Source organism: Zonotrichia leucophrys, chromosome 6, assembly GCF_028769735.1.
Source record: "Zonotrichia leucophrys gambelii isolate GWCS_2022_RI chromosome 6, RI_Zleu_2.0, whole genome shotgun sequence".
Classification (NCBI taxonomy): Eukaryota; Metazoa; Chordata; class Aves; order Passeriformes; family Passerellidae; genus Zonotrichia; species Zonotrichia leucophrys.
In genome coordinates this window covers 19479153-19506527 of record NC_088176.1, presented here as the reverse complement: position 1 = coordinate 19506527, position 27375 = coordinate 19479153, and the positions used below count along the sequence as shown (strand labels likewise).

At 38.3% G+C, this 27375-nt stretch overlaps 1 protein-coding gene across 1 annotated transcript in view; it reads right to left on the bottom strand.

Annotated features, from left to right (window-relative positions):
• Window positions 1-311: 311 nt before the first annotated feature.
• The window catches only part of TM9SF3 (transmembrane 9 superfamily member 3), a 42146-nt gene continuing 15082 nt past the window's right edge, over window positions 312-27375 (bottom strand). The window contains exons 4-15 of the mRNA XM_064716255.1: window positions 25720-25880; window positions 24311-24388; window positions 23263-23394; window positions 22587-22753; window positions 20130-20224; window positions 17630-17760; window positions 9993-10132; window positions 8378-8446; window positions 8140-8286; window positions 7899-7982; window positions 7714-7790; window positions 312-3235 (exon numbers count right to left, since the gene is read on the bottom strand). Coding sequence (XP_064572325.1) covers window positions 3168-3235; window positions 7714-7790; window positions 7899-7982; window positions 8140-8286; window positions 8378-8446; window positions 9993-10132; window positions 17630-17760; window positions 20130-20224; window positions 22587-22753; window positions 23263-23394; window positions 24311-24388; window positions 25720-25880 — 1349 coding nt within the window. The 3' untranslated portion in view covers window positions 312-3167. The remainder of the gene's footprint in view (window positions 3236-7713; window positions 7791-7898; window positions 7983-8139; window positions 8287-8377; window positions 8447-9992; window positions 10133-17629; window positions 17761-20129; window positions 20225-22586; window positions 22754-23262; window positions 23395-24310; window positions 24389-25719; window positions 25881-27375) is intronic.

Sequence of the window (27375 nt, the reverse complement as noted above, 5' to 3'; positions counted from 1 at the left end):
CAGACATCAAAAAGAGCGTAATGATTATTTACAGTGTCCATCCCCTCCAATCCAGCATTCATATATTTTCATATATGAATTACAAGAGGCACTTTCGATGTTGCACTCTGCCTCCCCTGAAAATATTTCCAATTATATTTACCTAAAACATTTGGTCAAGACTGGCTATTGCTTATGCAACTATTTACCCAAATCCCTGGCACCTGTATCAAGAAATGGGAAGAAAAGCACTGAGCAGCCAACTCAAGAGTTATCAAAAAGCCTGAATTCAAGGACCAGAAACTCTTAAGAAACAACCATGGTAAGAGGAGTATTGTCTGTAAGATCTTTATTTCTTCCATAAAAGAGGAAGGACTACATCATCTAAGCAGAGAGCTTCCAATTTCTATTAAGCAAGATGGTTCAAGCTATACCCACATTTTTGGGGAGGAGGGCAAGGAGGAGGAAGGGGAGCAAACAGCCTTGCCCCAAACAGCAACCATAAAGACAAGCTTTTGAAAACTGGTCACATTTTGCACTCCTTCAGAAACCAAAAGGGAGAAAACAAAGCAAACTCCCAACTTACGTGCTAGGGTGGCTGTATAAAAATGTCAATTATTTAAACACAGTACTTCCCCAGAGGAACCTGCTTGCAGAAACAAAAGCAATGCCTGTGCAGTAAGTATCTTTCCAATGTCACTTTAGAAGATATACAATCCTGTCTGGATATGCAAAAGCCAGTAATACCAGAGGATAGAAAAAGCAAGTAGGCAACCCACCATCCTGTGGCATTAAAAAGCGATTAAATGAAATTCACAAATGGTTTAGTGAAGTTTCTGATAGACTAATCACATAGCAGGGCTCTAAACAGAGAACCAGACCCATTATCATAACATTCCCTTTAAAAAAACTTTTATCTTGGCAGAGTACTTAATGTATTTATTATATGGAGAAAATGGCTTCTCACTTCAGATTTAGAAGGAAAAGAGGGCTTCCCACAGCAAGTGCTAGTACAAAATCCATTCTTTGCTTTAAGTCTCCATGTTTTGGAAGAAAGATGAACTAACTGTTGACCCAGTTTATAAGCTCATGTTAAAACTGGCCTGTACTTCAAAACAAAACAGACAAAAAATTATTCTGCTGTGCAGCAGAGTGTTCACCTACAGACACCAATGATTCACTTGAAGCAAAACTTAATTATTTTCTGACAGATTAGTTAAAATTGGCCAGGGAAATCAGAGCTAAAAGCTCAAATACTTTTCAGAAGCCATATGCAGCAAGGATGCACTGCTTCCCTCTATTACCTACCTGTACAGTTCACCAAGCTAAATACGGATGTTTCTCATTGTGGCTACTGCATTACCTGTACTTTTTATATTGAAACAGTACAGTGCTAATCAATACAAATATTTGGCTCATTTTTTAAATTCAGGGAGTTTCCTTTTACATGGCAGGTGCTCTATTTCAGATAGCCACATTGATGAAAACATTCCTACATGGCAGATATCTAAAAAAAATCCCATGAAAAAATCAAGCCCAGTGGCTCTCAAATCTGTCACAAACACATTCGGGATATTTCTAAGTAAATACAGTGCATAATTAACAGTCATCTTAGAAAGACTTAACCTTTATTTGCCCATTTATTTCAGTCCACACTTACCCCCACTTTTCCCAGTACACTGGCTGGATCACAAAACACTTTGCCACAGCCAAGAAGAATCTTTTTGGGTTGGTCACTCACTTTGGAGTTGTATTGTACAATACAGTTGTAAGCAAATTCTGAATTCAAAGCAAGGGGGATTGATAGATGAAAACCACGCTAACATTGTATACAGAAACTGGTGCTCAGCAGTATTGCCTTTTCAAACATTCTCCATTGCAAACTCATCTATTTTCACAATCAAAACATTTTGTCTGAAAAGTTTATTTTAGTTTTCTGAACACTCTAAAGCCAACTGTGCTTTTGATGTTACAAGTGTTCAGATAGGATTAACAAAAATTAAAATGTTCTAAATTACAAATTTAATTCCTGTAAGAGCTTGAGAAATAGAACAGAAAAGCATGACATACACACATTGTGAAGAAACCCCAACTTTTCATGCAATGGCAGGCAAGATGTAAAAAGCCACCCGAATTCACACATTTTTACACCGAATCATCAGAAAAAGTACTCTGTAGTAAATCTGTACATCCAAATACATTTGGGATCTACACCTAAGTTACATTATTTAATGTTATATACACTTATTACCCCTTGTATGATGTCTAAAGGAAAATCTTCATTCAACCCAAACCCAAAAAAAATATGCAAGACTAACTTGGAGAAAAGGAGAATCACTTTAGACATTCAGTTAAAACGTTGGTTTTGTTTTAATCTAGACCTCAGAGTGTTTATTAAAAAACAAACAATCCTCTTCATTTAACATTTTGCTTTCTAACTGTACAGTAAATTGCATTGCAGAGAACACATCCCGTCTTCAGACTGTATTTTCTTTGGATGGATTTAAGATGTAGCTGGATATTACTTTAAAGATAAATAAAGGGAAGTTGGTCCAACTAGAGCAATAGCTGATATATTACATGCATATGGGAGTTTTATATATGTTTAAATTATTTTTTTAACAAATGAGTGTAGGGTAGTTGATATTGCAAATAAACCAAAAAGCACCTGGAGTTGAAAATACAAAACATACCTCCTATCCTGGCAATGGCAGTAAAAATCAGAAGAGTAATCTTTCTGGAACAGCATTTTTACATAATTTAGAAATGTTGAGTACCAGGAAGACTACTAATCAAGTAGTTTTAGCAGCCAAGTTTCCCTCTTTATATTGAATGGAACAAATGCTTTAAACAAACTGTTTGTCCTCTTCACTGAAGAGAGCTAGTCTATTCATCTTTAATGAGCAAGGTTTTTTGTTTTTTGATGTTGGTTTTTTGGGGGGGAAAGATTAGCCACATACTGTAGTAATGCCTACTGCATATAATCCAAGCATTTGCTGTGAACAGTTGGAGAAAGCAGTCAGTAAGAACCTAGGATCAATGAAATAGATGTTACTTTAAGCCATCCACGAAACGGAGACCCATATAGTGCCCAGTGTTAAAACCCAAATCTCTTCTCGCGCTTTTTGCTGTGCAAATTCATCCCCAGGAAAACAGGAGCTGATCCATAGTTCAATTTTCTTATTTCCTTAGTCAATTTTCACATTAGTGTAGATTTTACGAACAAAGGCACTTGTTCCCATGTAACCAATAGCTCCTGCAAAAGAAACCAAAAACATTCCATGTGTTAGAGAGCTGATCATCAGAACAAGCCAGCGGCATAAATCACGCACACTTCAACAGAGAAAGTCACACAAAGCACTTACTCTGCACACAGAAACTTCTTACCTGCAATACTTGTTCTCTAACTCTAATTATCCATGTTCCCCCTGAAAGGCTGACAGGAACTTGCCCTGTCTAGCAATCCAAATCCATTAAGCCATCTTACCAAGAGGCCATGCTCACTTGGCCTTGATAAATATAGCAGCCCCCCTACTGCTGCCAATAACCAAGTCCATTTTTTCTGAGCAGAGGGTAAAAAACATACAATCACCCACTCTGCAGGGAAGGTGGATGGGAGGGCAGGTTTTTATTATAAGTTACATGCCTTCTGGATGACTGTTTTATTGGCAGATGGCTTCTTCCCTCCCACAAAGCACAAATAATAATAGATCCCCATCCCAGGAGTCTTACACTCCAAGGAGGTCTGTACAAAGACATTAACAAGTAGCAGTTAGTAGTTCAAGAAATTGCAACCTGTGGTTTTCAAATTAGTAAGAGTCATGAGCAAAGCATGCATTGTCACAGCAGTAATAAAAGAACAGGTCACTGAGTTTTTGATAGGGGCAACAGTTTATGCTAAACCCAAAATACTGCAGTATTAAGGACATCCAGAAAAATTAAAGAAATGCACTGGACTAAGGCCTCTTCTCAGAAAGAGATTCAGCAGCCCTCCTGGTCAAACCCAGAACCTCAGGTTTGCTAGGCTCAGTAAATACTGTGGTCTTACAACATCAGCAGGGAATGTCTTCATCTCTTCCAAGCAAAATGAGAGTAAGTCAATTTGGCTGATCGTCATGTTTGAAGTGAAGTTGAAAATCAGGCAAGAATTAGAGACAACTGCTGTCTGACTGCCAACACAGTCGTATTTTACAGAATGGATAGAGAAGTCAGGGTCTGTAAATCACTGCAGAGAACTCCTAACATTAAATGCTTGGATGCTTGGTAAAGAACACTCTTAAGAGAAAAAATATTTTTCCTTCCTTGAAGAAATGAAGAAAAGCCCAGAACAAAGCATTGCAGTGAATTATGATGCACCAGAACTGCAGAAGAAATGTTAAATATAGAAGTCTAACCCATGCTAAAGTTTTAAAGCCAAACTTTCCAGTAAAAATATAAAGTGGTTGTTTTGCCTTTACATATTAAATCTGTACAGACCTGCAGCTGGCATTGCTGACTATGGAATTATTCAGGTTCTGAAGAGTTCTTTAAATCCTGGAGACTGATGGGATAATTTATGAAGTCAGCCATTAAGCTGCCACAAAGTTTTGATTTTTAGACCCTCAAAAGCCCAATATTTATACCCAATCAAGAAATCTGCACAAAGCAAAACTAAATAACTAACAATAAATCATTCCAGCATTTTTGGAGCAGTAAGGAGCTTGTGGATTCAGCTTCTGTACAGGACTGCATTCCAAGTTGTATAAATATCATGGCAACCATTCCACTGGCCAGCAACAACTAACCTGGGCAAAGCAGAGTTCCATTAAAGCAAGTACAGCCCACACAAGATCAGGTTGCTGCCTGCAAGCAAGCTGGGGATGAAGCAGAAGGAAGGCCTGACTGTTCAAGGAGAGACCAGTGCAGCACTTGGACAGACCCAAGTGCAGGCTGTGAAGAGGTGATGAGAGCTTGGAGTCATACAGAAGCATGTGCAGACTTTTCTGCAGCTTGTCAAGAAATTAATCTTCTGTCTTATGAAGTAAATGAACAAAATAATGGCACTGGACTCCTGCTTTAAGACTCACCAGGCTTTTCCTGTTAAAGTAAACCCAGCCGACAGATCCAATGCCCATTTCCAGTGCTAAACTGAGATACACTCCAGAACTTGTTCTTTAAGAGTTCTTCTAGTGATGTGATGCCAGGTATCACAGAGATTTGAGAGAACAAAGCATTAACTGTGCTTCACTTGGGATCTAGAGAATGCATGAGGTGGAAGTGAGGGGGAGGAGCAGAGAGCAGCAGTCACATGAGACCACAAGCTGTCATCCCCATAAACAAATCATAACCTACTCTGAATCAGAGAGGTGCCTTAGCCAGCAAGGCCACTAATGGCCAATACCCAAGGCAGGGGTTAAGCCTCAAGGCTACTTCACAGGCATTGAATAAAACATGGGGCAGGGAGGCAGAAAACCCTGGGCAATGAGAACTAAATAACATCCTCCTAAGTCAAATGCAAGGCAGCTGGCTCATCTGAATTTAAAAAAAAAAACATAGTAAAGGGAAACATTTTATTTGTTTATTAAACACCTTAGCAGATGATATTTATAACCTGGTTATGGCCTATTTAGGTTCAGCAGAAATAGACTGCAAGCATATTTCAGCAGAACAATAAGCTTTTAAATAAACAGAAAAATCCAAATACTGAGGAAGAACAACCACGCACCAAAAAGAGAATAATTCCCATCTATTACTTCAAACCAATTACTATAGTTGTGACTTTGTAAGCACCAATTTTTTTTAAAAGCTCTTTAAGCACACTTAAATGCTGAAGTTTGGTATTGCAAGAGTTCTTTCTATGTTATGTAGCCCCTAAGCATTCCACTAAGTTGGGAAATGAGTCTTAACCTTTTCTGCCACTAAGAGGGAAACATGAGGAGCTCAAAAGGTTTGGAAATTCTCATGGGCTCCCTGCTGTCCGGTCCCAGAACTGAGATGCTCTGCAGAGAGCAGCAAACTTTGTGGATCAAAGCACCCCACTACATGTGGGATTGAGTTCACCAGGCATTGTCAAGGGCATTAAACCCAGAGCTGGATGATCCATTCCTGCAGAGAGTTTCCCTGTGGCTGCTTTGGGCCCCAACCAGTTCATCCCACATCCAACTGTGATGCCCAACACGCCCACTCCTGTGAGCCTCCAGAGAACAGCTCCACACCCTTTTCACAGACCTACAGGCAGTAGCACACACACTGCACAATTCTTTAACACAAATGTTTTTGTTAGACCTCAATGGCTGCAAGTTCCCTACACAAATGCTTTTTGACAGGGGATTTTTCTTCTCCACTCTACATGCTGAAAATGGCACTTCTCAGTAAAAAGGAATCTCACGGCTTCTCTCCCCAATCATTTAAAAAGACAAAAAGAAATTTCAATAGCGTTGTGGAAATAAAGTTTAGTGTGCTGAAATATTTCTGGTTTTAAAAAATTTGGATTTTACATTAATATTCCATCAAATAGTGTCCTACCATGAGAAGAAATAATTTGACAATCTCCCTTTTTTGTGTTTTAAAACACATTTTAATTACAGAAACTGGTGGACAAGCTTGGCTTCTGCATCACAGACATTTTAATCAATACTGGCCTGAGCACTTTTGAAAGAAAACATTAGAGCTGAAAAGTATAAGCCTATTAAAGAAAAAAAAATGGCTGCAAGACTACTGAAACAGCAGGGAAGTCTTGTAATGTGCCAAGAACCTGATGAAGCAAAATTACATTGTATGAGAGAAAAGAGGAGCAGGTACTCAGCTGTTAAATGATGAATTTCCTTCCCTTTTTATAAAGCATTGTGGTATTACCCACCCTTTTGAGATATCAAGAAATACATACTTTACAGAAGTAAGAAGTACAGAAGAAGTACAGAAGATATCTCGTGTCTCAAATATAACTCTAAGAAATCTTCCCACTAGCTATAGGACTATTCATTCACTGCTAAGAAGTATTAAATTAAGATCACTTACCAAAAAACCAACATTATAGAAAAGTGCAAAAGAATCAAGAAGCACTTGCTGAAGGTCATAAAGGAAATGATAAAAATAAAGTTAACATGTGAACAAGTTTTTGGCCTTAACAAATGACCTCCCTGCCATGAACTATGTTTTTGTCTAAACATCTGTCAAAATAGTACCTTAAAAAATAATGAAATCCAGCTGCACACAGGAGCACCCTGCACTCTCCTCACCTGTGAATATTGCAATACTTATTCTCAATAGTTACTGCAATAATTATTTTTCAAATGTTATCCTCCAGCTCTCAGTCCTCTGTCCTGCTCACCCTCATATATACATGCCACAAGACACACATGGCCCTGTCATCACTGATGCCTCAATGGGTGCACCTAGCTCCTTGTCTTGGGTGACAGTAAAAAATCCAAAGCAAAATGCTAGCATGGTCTCAATTTCATTTGGAATTTATTTTGCAGGATTTCTTGCCAAATACTGAGTCTTTCAAGCTTGCACAGAGGGTGAAATTCCCTGCACAGTATATAAATTATCTTCCTATCAGAAGACACAATCCACAGGAATCTCCTATATAAGGCAGGAACCAAGTATAAGCAGAAAACTCTTCAGATTCATCTTAAAGACTTTTTGAGCAGATCTTGCAGACATACACATTGTACCACCAAAACCACAAACTAAGGTCAGAAATATGAGTCTGAAAAAAATTGTTAGAAAACCTTCAAAATATCTGGAACTTACCACACATTATTCCCAGAGCTGTGCTAAATACTGCCATATAACCAAAGTAAAATGATGTTTGAAACAAGCCATACATCCTGAAAAAGAAAGATAGAAATTTATGCTAGCCGTTTCCCGTTTTTTATTAATACAACTGATTTGGCAATGCAGTAATCTGATATTCAAGCAAGAAAAGTATCACTTACTTTGTCTTGAAAAAGTAGTAGTAAAAGGAGTACATGTAAACATAAATCGCAGTTGATGCCGCAGAAAGAAAGCTTGTCCATTGCCTAAAAGCAAACACACATGTCCATCATACAACCAGCCAAAAGGCTTCCCAAGAAGATGCACAATGCACTTGGAAAAGACACATTTAGACTGAAGAAACACTGCTTTTCCACAAAAGTCTCCCAATGTGGTTACCTATGAAAACAGTGCAACACTTACCACCTGTAATCCTCTGCGTTTAGCAGGAAATACGTACAAACGATGGTCACACAAACTGTCACAATGCACAGGATAACCAGAACCAGCATCATAAAGCCATAAACATAGTAGATCTTGTAAGCCCAGAATGAAGTAAAAATGAAATACCTGAAGAGAGTAAACAAAATTTGCAGATGATATTGTAATTCAACTTAAATTGTAATTTTTAACCAAACTGGGAAACAGCTGAGGTACTCACATTTCAATAAAAATTGATCCAAAAGGGAGGATTCCACCTAGGCAAACAATAACAGCTGGTTCCATGAACCTGAAAGATATTAGGATTAGTTTAGGGACAACTGAAATTTTTCATTTATAAACATATTAAGACCAGATTATTAATATAGCACAGAAGATTGTTTAAAAGGCATGCTAACAAGAACACTTCTGTCTCATACCAGCAGATTAGAAAGATTCCCTCAAAAATGTCACATGTATGGATAAAACAAGAAATTACCCTTGGGGAAAGCTGAAACAAAACATGAGGCTGATGCCTATCACCTACAGGCATAAGATTAGCCCTCAAACCAGCCTTAAGGCCACAGAAATAATCTTTCTGGAGAAAAAGGGCCAAAGCAATCAAGTTCCATGACATCCACTAGCCCTGCAGGAAGGCAGTGAAAACACAGTGCTGTTGATGGCTACAGATACAGCAAAAAGCACAGGCAAAATTTCACAGGATAATGGTTATATAGATAAGAACCAGTGTTCATTTTTAATGCTATACTGAGTCATGAACATATAGTTAAAAATGAATACCCAGCTACCTGTAAAAGACACTGTCACTAAAAGGTGACCTCTCTTTAGCACTTGCAATGATGCTGAATCCAGCTAGTAACCAGTGATTTCATTTGCAGCTTCTTTTATTATTTATAGGGAGACTTGTCTAAGCTGACGGTGTGTTACTTCACCATCATCAAGAGAAGTATTTTTAACTGCCATGCTGATCCAGAAAAATCCATCAGATTTCCAATATAGTCACAATATAACTTAAATTCTAACACCTGAGCTGCACAACCCACCACTAACAAGAGAATCAGCATGCTGCACTTCTTGGACATTACAGGCGTACATGTTTCAGTGCCCCTTTCACTTCATCTGTTCCATTCCTCTGAACAGGGAAAGCAAGAAAAGTCTATTAAAAAAATCCTCTGAGGATATTTTAATTTCCGTAGCTTGCTGCTTTCACCTCAGAATTAAATTAATAGGAAAAAGTGATTGCATTCATAATTTTCCAAAAACCTAAGTATAATTTTTGAGACTAGGCACCACTTTGCATTCACATCAAAAATTATAAAGCCTTCTTCACAGTTCAAACCATATACCTGTAATATTTTAGGCTCTGTGCCATCAACAAAAGTACAGAATTGGGAACAGCATTGCAAGCTTCTCCCCACCATAACCCTGCAAATATGTCTCAGTTTGTGTTAGGAGACCATTAATCAGAGCAGTTCTGCCTCCAAGGCACACTCAATCCTAAACCTGTAAGAGGCATTAACTGAAGCGGAGAGGTTTTAGTGTCAATATATCCATACAAGAACTGAGTTGGCACCACCCCCTTCACACAGGGACTAAAGAACATTTCAGGAAAAATGTGAATCAGTGATCCAGGAGTGTAAAATCTGCTACAACTATTAACCATGGTGTTTTAATTCAAAAGAAAAATCATATTAGGAAAATGTCAGTTGAGCGGTTCTTCTAGGCATAACTCAATTTAAATTAAAAGGAATTATTCCATTAAAGCCGAAGACCAGAAAAGCCATTTTAAATGTATTGAAGTGAATATTTCTAGTTAACATTATGCTCGTCTTTACCATTTCTTCTCTGGTATAGGACGAGGCACTGCATTGACACGACATGGGAAATTAGGCTGTCCTGACAGATTTCGGCCAAGAATAGTCCCAACGAGGTTCAGTGGAAGGATGACAAAGAAACAAATACAGCACACTGCCACCTGCAAGCAAAAATTTACAGTTGCAATTAAAAAAACAGGTCTAAGACAACAATATAAGATAATCAACCAGTATTAGTCCTTAGTAGTTATTGCCGTAGAATCATACTCCTACTTATGAAGCATTAGTCACCATATATTTTATCAAATAGAAGCATTTTTTCCCCTGAGAAACTTTTTAATAAACATTATTAAGCCTATTTTCATCCATCAGTTGAGAGAACAGAACCATTACAGAATGGTTTACTGTTTCCACCTAATTATTATACTCAATACATTGCACAAGAAATAAAAGGAAATCTTCGTGGTAGTTCATAACAGAAAGTATTGTCAGCGTTTATTACAGTTTTGCAGAGAGCGCAAGTGGGAATTTCTCTGGGAATTAACATCTAGCAGTTATGTAGTTGCACACAAAATTACAACTGTTGGGTGCAGAATTTTTAATCCAATTAAAAAAAAACAAAAAAACAAGCCAACCAACCCAATAACAATCACAAAACTATGTAAGAATGCTACCAATTTTGATTCAATTTTGGGTTCAATGTTTTCCACTATGCATCAACCAGGCAACTAAGAACATTGATTGACAAAGAAACCAGTGACCACTGGTACACAAAGATACATAATTTAGAAACACAACAAACCTACTTACATATAGAAATCAAGTTTATGCACAATACAGGAAAGAAAGGTCAAGTCAATGCTCCAGCTCTTTCCAGTGGAACAGCCTCTCTAAAAATCTACCATGAATCTTTTTCTGCCACTATACTTATCTAGCTCCATTTTTTCTATTCCTTAAAGGCAACATAATTTATCTCCCAAAAATAGGAAAATTTCAAGTGTGAAGTAAGACATTCTGAATTCATAACTCTTCAGCACAAAAAGAGATAGCATTAGACAGTTTGGTAACTTTTTGATATTGATAATTAAAGACAGAACAGTTGCCCATAATGCAATCACTACAGTACTGAATATTGACCCTGTGACCTTTTCTATGCAAACATATGAAAATATTGCCTTTTAATGGCTTTGTTGCCTGAGGCTGTGTGTACACCCTGGTGCCTCCTGAGCAAAGGAGCTACATTTGCCTTCACTCCAGCAGAATGCAAAGTCCAGCAAATTAATGCAAAACAACAGAGAGCAGAACAGATCTAAGAGCACACATTGACTTGCTTTAGAAGCAGTTACTCAGAGGATAAATGAAAGCTGCTCATGTATGTTGTATCTAAGAAATCTACAGCAAGCACCTGAAAAGAAAGAATTACATTAGTTCAATACAAACTTAGCAATAGGTGAAACACACAAATTTAAGGCAGCATTTGACTAAAGTCAGTGGGTTATTCTTCTAGTAATGGCTAGCTTAGGTCAGATGTGAAGGGAAAACATTGCCTGGGGTTGGATGGAGCAAGCCTTCATGCTTCACAGGAGGGGTACACCAAACTGGTGGCTCAACAAGCAGAAGCACTTTCCACACTGCTCTGTATATCTTTGAGAAGAGGTTATTAAAGAATTACTTCATGAGCCACTAAAATACGAAGTGTCACTGGTAAATAAGGAGACGCTAAGTTGTACTTATACTTGAAGTACAAATAATATAATAACAATAAAGCAGTTTTTACACAATTAATTTAGTATCTCCCATTTATCTTCTTCCATTACTCAAAAAACACAGGTAGGTAAGCAAGCATAATGTTTTAAGTAGGAAACTGAGGTTGCCTAAGAAGAAATTTCAGGAGAAGCATACAACTCACTCAATGGATACAGGTTCTGCCCTTGAAAACTTCTCAGTCCAAATGAAGGAGCAGATGAGAATTTTCAGAGAAAAATGTCAAAAAGTATCAGAAACATCAAAGAACATCATCTTCAGTGCTACATTTATTAAAATCCTCATCAAAACGTCCCAGCTTGCTTTAGGTGCAGTGGGTAGAAGACATTTTCAAGAATTAAGGCTTGGATAGTATCCAAAAAATTTCTGAGCTGAACATACTGAAACCACTTCCATTTTCAAGGACAGTGTGCTCTGCTTCCTGCAGCAAGGCCCTCTGGATGTGTCAGGTGGTCCATCCAGCTCTGAAGTGGTGTTCCAGCAGGCAGCTTTCACACCTGGCTGAGGAAGAAAGCTCAGACCCAGGCAGTGTGAAAGGGTATCTGTACTGCTCATGCAGCCATAGCTGTCATTTATAGTGCAGGTTTTAAGATGACTGTAGCTTAATTTCTTGATCCTAAAATTTCACTTGACTGGGGACAGTGGTAGAAAGAGAATCCACTGCTTTACTGCATAAAGAAACTGCGCAGGAACTGCCTTGGGCTCTAAGCTCACCTGGAACAACACTTAGCATCTTGCTTTTGTCCATCTTGCAAAATGTGTCTATTTTACAGAATCCACACAGGAAGATTATAACCCTGGACAAGGAATCAAGCAAGGAACATCTAGGCCTTAATTACTGATTAGCTGGCAAACTCCTGGATGAAACAAGGCTGTCAGTAGCATTTCATTGCAGTGACACCCTCAGCTGAATGGCTTCAAACCAGTAGAGAAAGGAAAGGACTCAACTTGACCCAGCAGGGTTTGGCTGTTGTGTTATCCAGGAAACTGAATCAGCAGTAGCTTTGAAATCTAAAATGTTTATCTGCATAAAACAAGCTGAGACAGATCAAGGTCCCTTGAATAATGACTTCAGTAAGTACAGTCAAGGTATCTCTAGTACACCTATAATTGGCATCCATCAGAAAAATCTGTGGTTTCATTATCAGATCAGTCAAATTATGACTGATAATGGTGTAACACCTCACATTCTGTTATCCAGTTGGCTGAAAAATTAACTGATTTCAAACAGAACAGCCAGCATCTTCAGTGATACCAAGCAGCAACACTAGATAAAGTCAATATTTTGGTAAACAGTGAAATGCCACCTGTCTTAATGCTATCCTCTGTTCTGAGGACATGTGCAAGTGAAGTACATTTTTTTCCTTTTATCCTGGAGCCACTTCAGGAGTCTAGAAATTATCTGAGCTAAGTCTGGGGTGCAAGGAAGACACAACTGAGCAAACAAGGATGAACCATAGCAGAGGCTCAGGAATGCCTCCTACTCCCACCTGGCTCTGATAAGCTGTCCAGAATGAAGATGTGCATGTTCTTTTTACTGAGACAAGACTATTTGAGAGACAGCAACCTACTGGCCCTGGTGAGATGGCCAACAAAACCAGTACTGGTTGTACACACCAGGTTGAACTCAGCAGCATCTTCTTTCTTGCTTTTCACTCACTGACTCACAGGTAGTCTACCAGCTCAGATTGATGACTGGTAAAAACACTTTCTTCACTCTTGGCAATAACAAGCCTTCCCTGGATGTAAGAGATGACTGGAGATAGCTGGTGGTTTTCAGGCATGTTCCTCTTAATTACAGGGCTGAGGTAAAACCAGCGGCCCTCCTCTCAAATTACACAGGTAGTGCCCATAGCCACAGATGGCAAGGACAATGTTTGCAGGCTGGGCAATATCCAAACCTACAGAGTCTAAATCCCAACTGAAGCAAACACAGGCTACTGGGGTAACAAGTGTCTTAAAGGTGAAGTAACAAGACTTCTGCCTAAAAGGTTTCCAAGAGTAAGACTATAATGGGAAAAGCAGTTCAGGCACTTAATGGCCTCCACCACCACAAATGGAAAGGAGAAATGAAGACGAGACCAACACACAAACCTGCTCTACCCTCCTGCCAAAGTCATTGACAACATACTAAAAAATCCAATCCCATTAACAGCAGCTGTGTGATAGGCAGAGATAAGAAAGTTACATCTTTCTGAGTGTTTTAAGAGTTATTACTGTAACATCAGCCAGGGGGAATTCAGAGAACCGTTTTAACGACTACTTCATAAAGCACAAATTATGCAAAGAGGCAAATACATCAGATCTTCAGACCTGGTTTTTCATCAAGCAAACAAGAAGAGGTTCTCTCTAATCCATGTTAACCAAAACAAATTATGTGAGTTTTTGTCCCAAGCCACTACATTAAAAAATACTTCTTTGATTTTGACTGCTGCAATTTTGTTGTACAAAATATCTTATACACTAGCAGCCAATTTAGTTTGCAGGTTTTAGTTGCCATAGAAGAGACTGTCAACCTCACCAAGCCTGCATTCCTTCTAACTCCTTTTTTGTTTTGTTTTGATGGGGAAAGAATATTCTACTGCCCTTGACTGAATGTGCAGAATTCAGTTTTCCATATTTGAAAGAAAACATTGTGAAGAGGGATATAATTTATTTCCTAGTGCCACATGTTTCATATTTCCTGACAACTGTAGATTAAACTTCTTTCAAGGGTGATAATTAAAATTTTTATGAGCATATCTAATATTAAACAGCTACTGGCAGGCTATGGTGCCACGTCTGCTTAATGCACATGGAAGAAAAGCAATAAAAATTAACTGTCAAAGCAGCAGCTTGATCTTCCCTGTCAGCTACCAACATGCACTCTGAGTCATGAGACTCCCTCCCATATAGAGGTTACTAAATTTCTGTAACACAACAGTTTTCCGCAGATTGTCCAAACATTACAAGAAAAAGAATAAAAGGCTTCAACATAAAGTGTTACAAGTTTTATTACAACTAAGTTGTTAATCTAGACTGTAGTTTTGGGTAATAAATTGAACTGTTGAAAACGTAGGCAGAAGAATTAATGGGTGTCTATTTTTAGCAAAATGAAGGAGTCTGACCAATGGTTACACAGTCACTTTCTGCTGAATGCATGTAATAGGATTTTCTCCCTTTTTCAGTGAGGTATATTTCTTTATCTGGCTGAAGGCATGAAAATGGTTGACACTACCAGGTCCCCTTTTTTTAGTGGCAGTCAATAGTCATATCAACTCAAAGCTGTCAGGGAAACCTGCAGCTTGGATTAAGCTATCTGTTGGAGGAAACACTTTTTTCTTTTCAAAACAAGGTACAAAAGATGCAAACAGGGTCTCAATCCCAAGAGAAATACTGTGTCCTTAACCTTATTTAATTAAATCATTAAAAATGCACTGGAAACCTTAGCCACAAAGGAACCTACTGTTCAAACAAAACAAAAATAATAAATCTTAAAACGGTTAATAGAAGCTGCATAGATTTTGCAGTCAGAATATTACATTAGTCATAGTAGCCTTAATGGAAATCTTTAAATTATGCATCACTCACAGAACAAGGTAAGCAGTCACAACTTATGAAATGCCAGAATTAAAATGGTCCCTTCAAATTCAATCATGCTGTACTCTGTAGAAATTCTGCATTAGTCAGTATATCTGCACAGAACGAGTAACATACTCCTCAAACTTATTATGGAGCAATCACTTCACATACCATTATTTTAAAACTCTTCTTAAATCTTCCACACTCCATTTTTTACATATCACTCACACACACACAAATATAAAGACGATTGTTAAATATACCAGAAGGACTGATAAACATCAACAGACAGTAAGTCAAGATGTATAACAACTTCAGAACTCAATGTTCACTAGTAAGAGGACATAATAAACAAAATACACCAAAAAATCAAATTTGGACTCCATTGCATTCCTATAAAGGTGAAGGGATGAGTGAAAAAAGCAGATTTTCTATCTTCATATGATCCGGAAAGCTTCAACATTAAGTTTTAAAAAGGTCTCATATTTGAATAAAACCTGTCACATTCTTGATATTCTGAAGGGAAGGACAGCTGAAAGCTACCCCAAGGAAGAGATTAAGCCTTTGTTTATGCTCATGGCTTATTTCCCTGCAGAAGGTTTGGCATTCCACAAGTAAGATAGCTTGCAAGTATTTCTGAAAGGGCTAAGGGCAGAGTCACAAGAGTGAAGCCTGATTTCAGAAACAAACTTTCCATTTTCCCAAACTTTTCATCTTTAAGGAGATCCCAGACACCAGGAATGAGTTATACAACGTGAATGAAGTTTTGAAGTTCAAAACAGACTACAACAATGCACGAAGGTCTTGAAGAGCCCAATCCATTTGAGGACTCCAAGACAAAGTGTAGAAAAACAGATACCAGGCAGGTGAAAGACACAGAACTGAGTGTCAGTTTGGATGTCCTGGATTTCATTCTATCAGCTGCCTTTGCCTAAATTCCCTGGGAAAACTCCTCTGGACAGAAGAAATAAGTCACAGAGACTACTTAGATACTTCACTGGAAGTGGCAACGCAAAACTAAAGTACAGGATGACATATTTAAGAATAGTCTCTTAGCAACCTTTTTGCTATGGAACTTTTTTCAGTAACTCAGTTTCTGCTTTTTCCAGATTTATGGCAGTCAAGATGAAGGGGCAATACTTGCCAGCAATTTAAATCAAGGAGGATGGTTTCAAGACATGTCAGGGTAAAGGAAGTTATTTCTGTATTCTAATACATTTAGGTGGCAGAGGGTTTTTTTCCCCAAGAAAGCAGCAAATTTGCATTAGACAATTCTGGGAGCCTCTTTACAGTGAAAACAGAAGTGGAAAGACACAAAGGGATCTCATCCATAAAGCCAGAGGGCTTCCTGGGGACTTCAACCTGAAGCATAACATGGTAATTGCAAACAATTTCCATTTCCTCCTACAAACCAGCTTGTTGATTTGAAGCCATTAGAGCGTTGCTCATGCTGATGAAGTTTCCGATTCATAACCTGCTCGCCTGCTAACTCCACTCAAGTTTTATTGCCACAGTCACAATGATTCAAACACTTTCATAAAACCTGGCAAACATTAAAATCACTCTGTATGGAGAGTTCTAACATCCTGGTGAATTGAACCCTGAAGATTTATATATCAGTTTGCTTTTCCATGCACATGCCCACGGTCTTAAAATACAAATCAGTCGAACAGATTCACAAGAAAAACTTCAGTACACGTGGAATCGCCTTCCCTCAGCATTCCTGGCCTCCAAATGAGAATACAAGTGAGGAATGGGATACCATAACTGCTGGCTTAGCAGTAAAACAGTCTCTTTACACATATCAAAGATCAATGCTGTAAACTTTTATGACAATATTTATATAGCTGTTAGCATAGGAAAGAAAAAAATAACACAATATTGCTTTGGGACACATTGACCAACTAACACAAATATACTCAAAGACAGAATTTTAATCTAATTTCTCAAAGAAGAAAATGAGAAAAAATAAGTGAAGAGTTTATAAACATGTTTAGCTTTATATTACATTTAAGGGTTTTACAGAAATGAATTCGACTCGTAAAAAGCTGGTATTTAGGCGTGCTTTGAAAATACTACTAATGAGGAGGTGACTAGAATCAGCAACATCACTTTAAGCGTCACTTTAAGCAGAGATAAGACTGTTTTTGGCATCCAGTAGCTGTTGCTATTCTGATTAAACTTAATTATATTTGAAGAACCTTAAGCCCCCTCCCATGATAAACTTCTAATTAGCTAGCTCTAAACTATGACTCACAAATATATTTCTATTAAAAAAATAACATTTTTCTGTGTGTACAGTGGAATTTAAATTTGCCAATGAAACAACTCACCATGGTTGCAAAGGGTATAGCTCTTGAAGCATGGTAATAGATGGCAATGAAGTTGATGAAGAAGGCAGTTCCACACACCATTGCTGGAATAAGGAAGGCTCCGATGAACATCTGCTTTATCCATCGCCTTCCTGTAAGAAGGGACATTTCAATGGGACTGGTAAGATACAGCACATTGAAAAAAAAAGGACTAGCAAGCACTCCAGAATTTACATGTTTGACTACTTCTCCCAAAAAAGGTAAAAGAAGTAAGTAACAACATACTACATCAATACAAGAGCTAAGAGCAAACTAAGTTTCGGCTGACTCTGGTCACTCGCAAGATGCAGCCCATTACTCAATTTAGTGGGCCAGGTGAAAAGAAGAAAAGGGATACAGCATGAGAACATTTCAGCTGAAGAACAGCTTATGCAGACTAAGCCGGCCAAAGAACCTGGGGTGTGAAAGCTGAGGGTGCATGTAGCTGCAGATGAGAAGAGACAGAGATAGCAGAGCTGGCCCTGTGCAGCACCTGCATTAGACAATGCTTGAGGAGCACAGGAGAGCTCAGCACCGCTCCCAGCACAGCTCTGCACCGCTCCCAGGAGAGCTCAGCACCGCCCCCAGCAGGGCTCAGCACCGCCCCCAGCAGAGCTCAGCACCGCCCCCAGCACAGCTCTGCACCGCCCCCAGCAGGGCTCAGCACCGCCCCCAGCAGGGCTCAGCACCGCCCCCAACAGGGCTCAGCACCGCTCCCAGCAGAGCTCAGCACCGCCCCCAGCACAGCTCAGCACCGCCCCCAACAGGGCTCAGCACCGCCCCCGGCAGGGCTCAGCACCGCCCCCAGCACAGCTCAGCACCGCCCCCAACAGGGCTCAGCACCGCCCCCAGCAGGGCTCAGCACCGCCCCCAGGAGAGCTCAGCACGCCCCAGGAGAGCTAGCACGCCTCCAAAGGGCTCAGCACCGCCCCCAGGAGAGCTCAGCACCGCCCCCAGGAGAGCTCAGCACCGCCCCCAGCAGAGCTCAGCACCGCCCCCGGCAGGGCTCAGCACCGCCCCCAGCAGGGCTCAGCACTGCAGCTGCTTCCAGGCAGCTCCTGCTCAGGGCTGCCTCGGTCCAAGCTGGACCCAGCCAACCCAGACACACCTTCAGGATACATTAAGGAAAGGGCCACCCCAGCTAAAAAGCAAAATGCCACAGCATTTAACATACAGGAAAACTGGACTCTTGACATTTTTAACAGAAAAGGTAGAAAGAAAGTGATTTCTAAACTCCAATCATCAAGGGAACAGAACACCAGTTAGCAGTTATTACTAAATTTAGAGCTCCCTGAGGAGATCAAAGAAATCCTTTTGGGCAACACCTTAAAAATTTCCCCCATCTGTACTCTCTTACTTTCTATGCTCTTAAAAACTCTACATTTATACACTGTGATATTAACATGCAGTAAGTAAAAAATATTTTTAAAAGCATATTTTTTCAAGATAATCATATGTATTTTCACCATGTGCCCACATAATCAGCATTTAATGGTTTGATACATGTTTCCCTGTAAAAAAAAAAAAACAACTTATCTGGCTCAACTACAGATCACAATATATTACAGCACAGCAACCCCTTTCTAAGTAGATCTGGTTTTGTACAAATTTCTAGGTTTATAAACAAACCACATGAAAATAAACTTCCAACCTCCAAACTCAAAGTAGAGTTGAGATTGAACATTAACAGGTATATCATGCTAAAAAGATACAAATTTTCTTTTGTGAACTTACCAGAATTATTTTTTTAAGCACTCTAGAAGATAATCGATATTGATTATTCTTTTATTGCAGCATAGGGAATGGATGAAGCTAGTGCACTGCAAGAATCTAACTGGTCATAACTCAGAGGCATAGTGGAGAGCATTTGAAGACAGCCTGTTCAAATCTTCTGTCAATTTTACTTGGCTTCTGCTCTCTACTGATGCTTACTTTGATTTGCTAAGTATAAAGCTGAGCAATACTGGAAAGTAGAACAGCTTTCTTTAAAAGATGATATAAACAGTTCTCCCCATCTGCAATTAATGGTCTAGTAAATAATCTATACTTGTCGTTTTTGTGTTAGCCTAACACAACCCCCCTAGTACATAAAGAAGAGGACCATGTAGGAGTCAACTGGAGAAGATGACATGAGCTGTTTAACAACATGTTACACTAAAGGGAAAGGCTGTTATACTCTGTGGATGTCATGAGCCAAAAATCATATACAAGAGTATAACAAGCAATTTGGAAATCACAACTGTTAAAAGTTCTTTAGCTCTTTTAAATTAACCTAAGACTTCAGTTACCTTTTTAGAAAGCATAGCCAGTACTGAGTAGATAATATGAAAGTTAAATACACTCAAAATATTTCCTGTTTATTAAGAATCTAATGGATTCCATCTAACTCCAAGAGGACTCTTCTACATTGGTGCAAATCAGAAAACAATAACTTCTCAATTTAACAATGCAATGAAAATGCTGAAACATGAAAACAATTTACCTCCTTGTCTAGCATAAAGGCTTCCTCCAAAATATCCATTCACTGGTGATGTTGCAGCATAAACAAATATAGCTGTACTAAGCATTGATCCTCTCCTACAAGAAGGGATATTTTTGGTGAATTACATAATGACATACAAAACCAAACATGATTAGAGCAAAAAACCCCTGTATTTTTAGCAAAAGCAGTTATTTAATATTTTTATGTACTACAAATATTTAGAAGTGCTTAAACTGTAAAATCTGCGTAAGAATGGGAATTGTTTGTACACAAGGCTTTGGTCAAGTCTAATTCAATGTGGGAAAGAGAGTTTTGACATACTACAGTCTTTCCTAACATGCATTTATTTTAACTGGAGTACAGACTCTCACCTCTGATAAATATACCCTGACATTTGGATGTGTGTACTTTGTGCATAAATAATTATTTACATGACATCCATTAAGTGTAAGATTCAACTGCAGATAAAATGTCAAAAGGCCAGTATTAACAAAAATATACTAAGATTGTGAATAATGTTTCTGCCATCCCCCAGAAATTAACTTTTAAGATGGAAAGTGCTCATCTGGCAGAAAATTAGATTTAGAAACTATAAATACTATAATGAAGTCACAAATCAGCATTAAGTAGTGCAATCAGAAGAGCTTAGTAATTTTTAAATGTCACCCCATTAAATGTTGGACTACTAATTTTGGCATAATTTTTCTGAAATTTTACAAGCAAAGCTAATAATTTTAAATCAAAGAAGCCATTTCCAAATACATTTTAAAAGATCACATCTAAGAATAGGAAGATATAAATGTTACTCATTAATAGAATTGTTTCCCCACATCCCTCTGCTATTCTTCAACAGCAAATAACTGTAGGTTTTCAGCTGACTTACTGTACTTCCTTCAAATTAGTTGCTCTGAGAGATTCTAGTTACTGCCATTTTGGTTTGTGAGGAACCATTCCTGGATGCCTGCTGTACTCAAAGAAGCAATCTTTAGCACTTAAGCTTCCATGACAGCATGACCAAAGCAAATATACCTGCTGATCACACACACTGAAGGACTGTTCTACCAGTATTTGTTTTTTAGAAATTTCTTGTAACTTAAGACAATTTAGAGACACATGCAAAACCCCCAAGAGCAGGCACAGTCTGAGATGGCACTGCCACTGTGTAAATCCAAACTACCAGTAAAAACACCAGACTTGGTGCTGTTTTCCTAAACATAACAATTGTCTGCACCACATTTGGTCAATTATTCCACTACACACCCAGAATTAAATTCACTTTGAAAGTGACAGAAAGGCCTATTGCAATAAAAGACTAAGTGCACACACCTTTTCAAAAAACACTATTCTGATACATTTTACAAGTGACATGACTAACCTACAGCCTCCCTACAGGGCACATACATTCTGAAATGGTTTCATTTTGTCCTCTGAAGGGCTGATATGCTGCACAATTAAAATGTGTATGCATTCCTGTCTAGAAATACCACCATGAGACACAAGGAGGGGAATAACACCTTATGGAAAATGAAAATATGCCAAGATTCTGGTACTACAGAGCGGCTTTTTAAACACACTAAACTGAAAAGCAAGAGTTCCCTCCAGTGGCACATTAGAAGCATTACAACTTGCTAAAATCAAGTTACAGGTGATAGAGACCAAAGTCTAGTCACTGCTTAAAACAAATCACTTGTAAAAACCCCCCAAAACCCAAACACAAGCCAATAATTCCCTCCAATACCCAAAACACAATCACTACAGAAGCAGATGAAGTCCACCCAGTAACCCAAAAATCTCAATCAAATTAAGAGGTAAAGGAAGAAAACAGGTGAACTACAAGTAGTGTGTTAAATTTAAACTTGACTATTATTTCTTTTCTTTAATTGAGTCTTTCCAGTCAGGACCTATTTCTGGGGATTTTACATCAACACAGGCTGAGCACAATGTGTTCAAAAGAACTAAAAGAATTACATTTTCATTCCCAAGCAGACTTGTGATAAGACTGACTTAATACTGACTTGTTAGCAGAAAACAGGACTATTCACAACAGAGCACACTCTTATTTCAGTCTTCACAGGACATGGTGGGGAAATAGGGCCAGAAATATAGTAACATCTTGTCACTCTGGATGAAACCAGGAGTGAAATATGTACCTTTGAATACATATAATTCCCATATTATCTACTAGTGATTCTGCAGAACAACAAACTAGTTTCAAAATAAATCGTTCAAAAAGCAAGCACTAAAAGAGAAAATCAAAGGAGACTGACTAACGTGGTAACAGTAGGACAAAGTTTCATTACAAATTAAAAGAGCACTTCTTAATACTACATCTGATCTGCAGATTACTACTAGAGACTCTCAAACACTTTTTTTCAGGCCACTTAGAACAATAACTTTTGTAATTATTTTGTTCACTTAAACATTTATATATGGAAGACATGGGACAATTATACTTACTCTGTGTATAAATCTTCTATCATTGCAACAATAATAACTATAAGAGACACAGCAAAAATTTGACAGCCAGACCCAATAAGCGATGAAAATATTAGAGGATGACTGGATGGTCTAAACACATCTCCATGGACCTGCTTCCACCCATACTCATCACCTAGATCTCTGTCCTGGGAACAACAACAACAAATTTTAAGTCTAGTCATGACAATTCAAGACAAACACACAAGCTACATAAAAACAAAAGGTCTGATTTAATAAAGCAACTTCAAGTGAAGTGTGTCTTGTCTTCTAAATGCATCAAATCAAAAACTTTTAAGATGCTTATGAAGACAACAAATTACTACCTGAATGTATGACACAATAGAATCTACCAGAATCCCTGTCCCTAAAGCCTCTGAGGTGCTTAGGAGTATATCAGGCTTTTACTACAAAGTCAGAATGGACCTAGTTAATCCCAAGGTTGGATATGAACATTAACACAGTGACTAGAGAGAGATTTTTGGGTCGCAACCTAGAAGCATGTTATAAAGAAAACCAGTAACACTTCCAAGACACACAAAAGGCATTTTCTGTCCAATTGAAGAAAGCCATTCAGACCATCTAACACAATGAATGTACAACAGGAAAACAATAAGCCTTAAAAAAGGAGTTTTTAAAGCATGGATGCAGGTCTTACCATATCATCCATTTCTTCCTCCTTGCTGTATCTTGCATAATCTTTTCGCAAAGTTCTCATTAATATCATAGACACCAGGCCAACCAGAAAGATCACCATCATAAAAGAATTGAAAATTGAAAACCAGTGAATCTACAAAAAGAAAACACACACATAAAATTTAGAACTGTAAATATGTTTCAAATTGTTCCAATAAGGATAAATTGTTGCCTATAAGGACAGCTTGTCAGCACTAGCAAAGTAACACTACATTTTCAGAGAGTGACACTAAAACTGGCCTGTGAAACACCACTCATAAACCTTTATATCAGCCAGCCTCCATCAGGACCAAGTTATCACAACTTAGTTAAGCAACAGCAAAGTTTGAACAATTGGCTGTGCATGCTCCCTTGATAAGCAAAAGGCAACACCATGCACTGCTGCCTTCCTAGAGAAGAGGCTCAAGTAGAGAATCCAAAGGAATTACTGCTCTGCACAGGATGAAAACGTGCAGCAGCATTATTTTTGCTCTCAAAAGCATATACTTCTGGTTTTCACTGAGCTCCAAACAGAATGCAAAGTCCCTACTTTCAGAAAGCAGCGCAGCTCAGTACACTACCCTTAAGGAGATTACAACCTCAGATTTAAATACATCTGATAGCGCCACAACTGATAACTGGCTTAGTTAATGCTTTTTGCTCTGCATTTGCTTCAGAATAAAGTGTACCAATGGCCAACTGCATTTATTCAGCTTACATAGTTGCACAGTCCTGTCCCTGAAGTGTCATTGTTTCTGGCCACCTGAAAGGATTTTTTTGAACTACACTATATTTTCTGCAAGCTTGAGGCTTGCCTGCACACTTATGGAAGCATTCCAAAAGAACGGAGCCACCCTATTTTAGCAGCAACACTGCCACTTAAACAATAGTCAGACCTCCCTGCTTTACTGTTCCAGAGCACCTGGAAAATATGAAAATTCAATGATGTAATCCAACAACTGCATGACATCTAAACTAATGCAACCATTGTAAAGGGATGTATTGTAAGGCTGTCGTGGAACAATACATACTCTGTGCTGAAAGAAAGATGGGTCAAGGTACTTGTCAAAACGGTCTTCAAACTTCACATCTGATTTCTTCCATTTCACCTGAAGAGAGAAATGTTTATATTTGAAAAGGTCCTTACAGTATTTTTAGCTATACTCAATGCAGAAACCCAGAATACATATTAAAAATCATCCACTTTAGGGGTCTTCTTCAATATGAATGGGGTTTGGCAAAAAACAATGGAATGATATTCTTAAAGACTGGCACCTACAGGTCAGGCACAGAATGAACACCAGCCTCCTCTCCTCATGGATCTAATCTTGTACATGCTTGTGTTAAAGAACAAGGAAGAATTAGTCTTGTACTAGCTCAGTTCTCTCTAAGGGTTAATCTCTGTGACGTTAACCACAGATACAGATTTGTAGTTGTCAAATACCACAAACCTTTTTCATGATTATAGAATCTATACAATGTATATATACATAAGTATACACACACACATACACGTAATTACTATGAATCTAGACACTTCAATTGCCAATAAATTACTATGAAACCAACTGGAAAAGTATGTGATTATGGACAGACTATCACAGGGTAACAGCATATTAGAGCTGTCAGTTCTCCACCAGCTGCAGAGAGGACTGCTTTTGATTTGGAAAATGTAATTGCATTAATGAACTATATGGTGCTAATATGGTAGCACAGAGTATTTTTGTCAATTTTTGCAAGACTGCATTTAAAAATCAAAATAATTTGACAAACTACATACAAACCTACCTGAAAATCTTTTTCAAAAGCATGCCAAAAATTACCAGGATTTTTAGTGATATTGAAACAAATGTAGCCCCCTTGTACATACCTATTTTAAAATTCATGAGAAGTAACTATCCCTTCCAAAAACTGTTCTCTTACTGAGTATAGAAGAAAGCATATAAATGTAGATTGAACACCCCAATCACTCACCACAGTCCTGAGACATGTTAAAAACCCCAAGATGCCAGCACTACTCGCTTTGAGGTTTGATATTAATGTTCCTCAGTTCAAATTACAACTTTGTTCAAGATTAGTAGCTTTCAAAATTGTTTCAAGCAGATACATTTCTCATTTGAGCATCTGCCACTATGAAGCACAGTTTAGAACAAATCCACCAGTGACAATCTGTAAATTAAACACCACACACAGGACAGCCCAGCAATTGCCCGGCGGTGCCAACAGAATTTGATAGAGAAGTCCTGAGCTTTGCATGCTAAAAAGTCTTTTAAGGGAGTATCTTATGTTATTTTTATTACTGGCTGCTACTCAGTTTTAAGTTGCTGTCCAACTTCAAATTTAGAGCAAAAGGATACTATACATAGTATACAAGTACCTATTTCTAAGTTATTTCACCATGTAGAATTTCTTATTACATGCGCATCACCAAATTACTTACTGAATATGACATCTGGATTTTTGTGTTTGGTACCAATTTCACCTTTCCTTCACTGGTCAGATTAACATCTACAATTCTATTTCCATTGAAACCAATTTCAAGTTTTTTGTAAGTCCAAAGGTAATAATCTTCTCCATTTTCATCTGCTTCTCCAACAATCCCTGCATAGAAAAGAAGTGCAAGCATGTATTATAGCTATGCTTTTCAGATATTTTGCATTTACTTTTTAAAAACATGCATTCCAAAGTTTTGCCAACTAAAAAAGCAACATAAACAAAGAGGACACAGAAGACCATATACTTTTCTTCTCAACTCTAGTATCTGGACTCCACTTTCAATCCATGGGTTACTGAAGGAAGCATTTTGTAATGGCATTAAAAGAAAAAGCTTGCAGCTACAAACACTGCAGAAGACCCAACAACAGTGCCTCTACTTTTATTTGCAATTCTTACCAGATAAATAACTAGCTAAATAGAGATTCATTCTTCCTAGCAGAACTTAGCCAAGACCTCTACAATTTGCCATCTTCCAACTATCTATTTGCTCGTTTTTCTTCCTCTTAAGAATTTTACTTTTTCTCTGTAATCCTCATTAGTTTACTTCCCAACAAATGCTTCTTGCTCTCATTTGCACACAAGTTTCCAATGCTTGCCAAAAATGTGGTTTTATATCAGGAAGAAATTCTTTACTGTGAGAATGGTAGAGGTTGCAGGTTGCCCAAGAGAAGCTGTGGCTGTACCATGATGAGCTTTATGCTCTCTTCCATATCAAACCATCCAAACCATCCTTTGATTAAGTTCTTAATTTTCATTAAGTTAGTGCAAAATGTCTCATCTACCACAGAAGAATTCCAGAGACTGTGCTATGTTGGGTGAAAATAAAAACTTTAACAGTCAACAAGTTCCCAGGCTGTAAGTGTCACCTTTGATGTCAAGATCAAAGATCACATACAAGATGTACAAAATGGTAAGTCACAAAAAAAGCAGTACTCAAGATACACAAGGCTGAGGGGAATGGGAGAACAAGTAGGTGAAGGATATGGAACAGACTATCACAAAGCACCAGGGATATGAAGGAAGGGCTTTTGTGCATCACCTGTGTTTTTTAATTTTCAAGGTGGTATTTCTGTCAAGTTTTTCACTATGCTCATCTGTCAGGATTGCCTTGTATATGCCATCTACACAAAACATGTGCCAGTTTGTGCCTCCACCATATAGCCTGGCACCTGCCATGCCATCTGTTCCCATGGTAGCATCCAGAACCATGACAATATAGACCTCCAAACTACTTAAAGAACATTCTGATTAATCACTCACTGAAGGAATGAACTAACACAGTGCTTCACATAGCTAGGGAATGTCCTGAAACAATCAAGCCTAGTCTCTCTCTCCACTGTGGGACAGCAATTCAGGAAAAAATATAAAATGGAATAATTTTTTCTGAATGCACTTAGAAAGATCTTGTTGCCTTTTTCAGATTAGAAAACAGTGTAAACCTTACAGAGCCCTCAAACAGCAGTTTGATGTCATTACCTTCAGTTATCAGCAGTTAAGAAAGGTTAATTTATGCCTAGTCTCTACTGAAAATAGAGCAGTCCTTACAGGGCTTGAGGACTTCCAGGGTGAATTTTAAGAATTAGTGTTTGTGCATATGTCT